Source organism: Empidonax traillii, unplaced genomic scaffold (assembly GCF_003031625.1).
Source record: "Empidonax traillii isolate 1590-97213 ecotype Southwest subspecies unplaced genomic scaffold, ASM303162v1 scaffold4406:size21526, whole genome shotgun sequence".
Lineage (NCBI taxonomy): Eukaryota > Metazoa > Chordata > Aves > Passeriformes > Tyrannidae > Empidonax > Empidonax traillii.
The window spans coordinates 11882-14483 of NW_020959599.1; the positions used below are offsets into that span (position 1 = coordinate 11882).

General features: G+C 55.8%; 1 protein-coding gene across 1 annotated transcript in view; it reads left to right on the plus strand.

The window, feature by feature from the left end:
• The window catches only part of LOC114072903 (28S ribosomal protein S29, mitochondrial-like), a gene marked incomplete at its 3' end in the record, with an annotated part of 11965 nt that overhangs the window by 2324 nt on the left and 7039 nt on the right, over positions 1 to 2602 (plus strand). Inside the window, exons 2-3 of the mRNA XM_027910725.1 lie at positions 227 to 346; positions 2379 to 2480. Of these exons, the coding sequence (XP_027766526.1) occupies positions 227 to 346; positions 2379 to 2480 (222 nt within the window). The remainder of the gene's footprint in view (positions 1 to 226; positions 347 to 2378; positions 2481 to 2602) is intronic.

Here is a 2602-nt window from a genome sequence, read left to right on the forward strand (position 1 = left end):
GTGTTCCCCCATAACTGATCGACGCGCTAAGGACGACGAGCTCTCGTTCTAATTGCAATTAAGAGCTCAGCCCCGGCTGGCACGTGCCGCGCCACGAGCGCTCAAAAACAAACCCGCTGGGGGGTTTGGTTTCGGGTTTTTTAACCGCTAATCCCCGGCTGCTGAGAGGTTTGTTGTGTGTTTGCCTGGGTTTTTTTTTTTGTTTTTTTTTGTTTTTTCCCCTTAGCTGGACCACGGGCATGGCCCCCCCACGGCAGCCAAGGGGGGCCTGAGCTCCGTTGCCAGCCAGGACGTCCCGACCCCGCAGAGACCCCGAGCGGTTTTCCACACCAGCGAGAGCGACCCGGTGAGTCCCTGCCACCCCTGTCCCCGTCACACAGCCAGGCCACCCCTGGGGGCCACCAGTCCGCCCCTGGGACGTGCTGGGGCCGGGAATGCTGATTTGGGGTGGGTGTTGTTTTAGGGGAAGGGGGTGCACAGCCCTAAAAGGGGGATGGAATCCCACGGGAACGGCCGTGCCTGCTCTGCCCGGGAGCCCCCCGGGAACAACTATGGATTCCTGCGCAGATGAAGCTCACACTCATTTTGCAGAAGCTCAGGAACGCCTTGGCTTGTCATCAGACACCATTAATTCCCACCCCAGGGTTATTTCCCCCCTCACTGCCCAACCTCCCCCAAACTGGCCGTGAAGGGGTTAAACCCCCCCACCCCCCCACCCCAATGACCCCCCAGCAGCACCACAATTCCAGCCTCATGCTCCCCCCCCATCTCAGCCACGAAACGAGGCGGAATAAATGAATGGAAGGGAGCCTTTGAGGTGCTTTTCTGCTGCCTCTCTGTAATTGGAGTCTCTCGGTGCCCGATTCCTCCGGGGTCTCTATGGAAACGGCAGCGGGGAGATGATCTGCCAGCACGTGCCCCCCCCCCCCTCCCCGTGTCTATAGATTGCACAGCAGAGTCCAGATGGCAGGGATTGTCCCCTCTCTGTCCTGTGCCTGCCTTTTCACGTTGCCAGGCAACTGGCTCTGGCATTCTGGCTGGATGTGCCCCGGGGTTTGGTGGCTTTGGTGGCCGCCGTGGGCTCGGCCTCGCCGGGTCACTGCAGCAGCAGCAGCAAACCTGGTTTAAACCCATTTAAAAATGGATCCAGAAGGCCCAGATGAACACGAAATTCCTCATAAGATGTGGCTTTCATGTCCCTTTCCGTTAGCAAAGCTCGGGGTGGCTGGAAGCGGGGCTGTAAATCGGACGTGTGAATTGGGCTGTGACCCAATTTACGGCGGGAGCAGAGGGAGGGAATTTCCCTGAAGTTGTGCAGGGGATGAAGCTGAGAGTGAAAAGGGGCTCTGGAGCCCACTATTTGACCCCAAAGGTGTCACTGCCACGAAAAACACGGTTAATCTGTGTCCAGCCAAGTGCAGGAAAACTCCAGGGAATCCAGAGTGGGAAATGAGCTCTGCTGGGGAAAAGATGGGAGTCCCACTTCACTGATCTCCTCGGGTGACACCTCCCTGCAGCAGGGGCACCCCTTGGAAAGCCATAAATACATATATAAATATATAAGAACATGCCCAAGAATAAAGGGGAGGATTTTTTGACTCGAAATCCACGGAAAAGTGCAGAAAGCAGGACATGATGGAGGCTTCAAAGCTTGGCACAAAACTGCTGGAAGCCTTAACAAGAAGGTCTGCAGAATATGTATATATTTTATATTTATATCTATAAAATACTCTCCTAATTAGACACAAAATCTGACGACCAGAACAAGAGGAAATGAAAAAGGGCTTTGCAGGTGCTGCGTGGCAGGAAAAGAGAATAAGGAAGGGGGAAAAAAACAAGGCATGAAATAGGTATTAAATTTTCATATTTCGGGAGCAGCACCTTCTTGCAGGGCACAGTCAGATCTGCAGGTAATCACTGGAGATAAGTGCAGAAGGACTCAGGTCTAGTGAAGGAATAACTGATCACTGAGGTCACAGCAAGGGGCTGGAAATGATTGCCCCAGGGAGGAGATTGGGAGGGTTTTTTGGAGCCTCCAACAAACCGGTGACCAAGTGGCACCTTGGGAGCTGCTGCTGAGGCCCAGCAGCACAAGGCATAAAAAACCATCATTTTGTCACAAAAAGGGGCTCCAGGAGGGAACTCCAAAGCTGCTGTTGAGGTTGGGGGGCGGGGGGGGGGAGGACCAGAAGGACGAGGGGGGCTGATGGAAGGTGAGATAAATCCACGGAGGTTCCTACAGGAGCTCGGGGGAATCCCTTCATTGTTCAGCGGCAGGTGGGAGCTCCTTTCTTCAGGCTCTTCCAGAGCACGTCCCAGCAGTGTCCTGACCCCACAGGCCTTTCAGGAGTGTGACAGTTCCCCTTCTCCCCTCCCAGGCCAAGCACACGGAGCAGCACGAGGGTCGGCACTACAGCATCCCCCTGGAGGAGGTGAAGGTCGTGTTCCCACATGGGCTCCCCTACCGCTTCCAGCAGCAGGTACTCCAGCTCGGAGCAGCTTTGGAGGGAGGCTCCTGCGGCTGCCCCATCCCTGGAAGTGTCCAAGGCCAGGCTTGGATGGGACTTGGGAGCACCCTGAGCTCATGGGAGGGGTCCCTTCC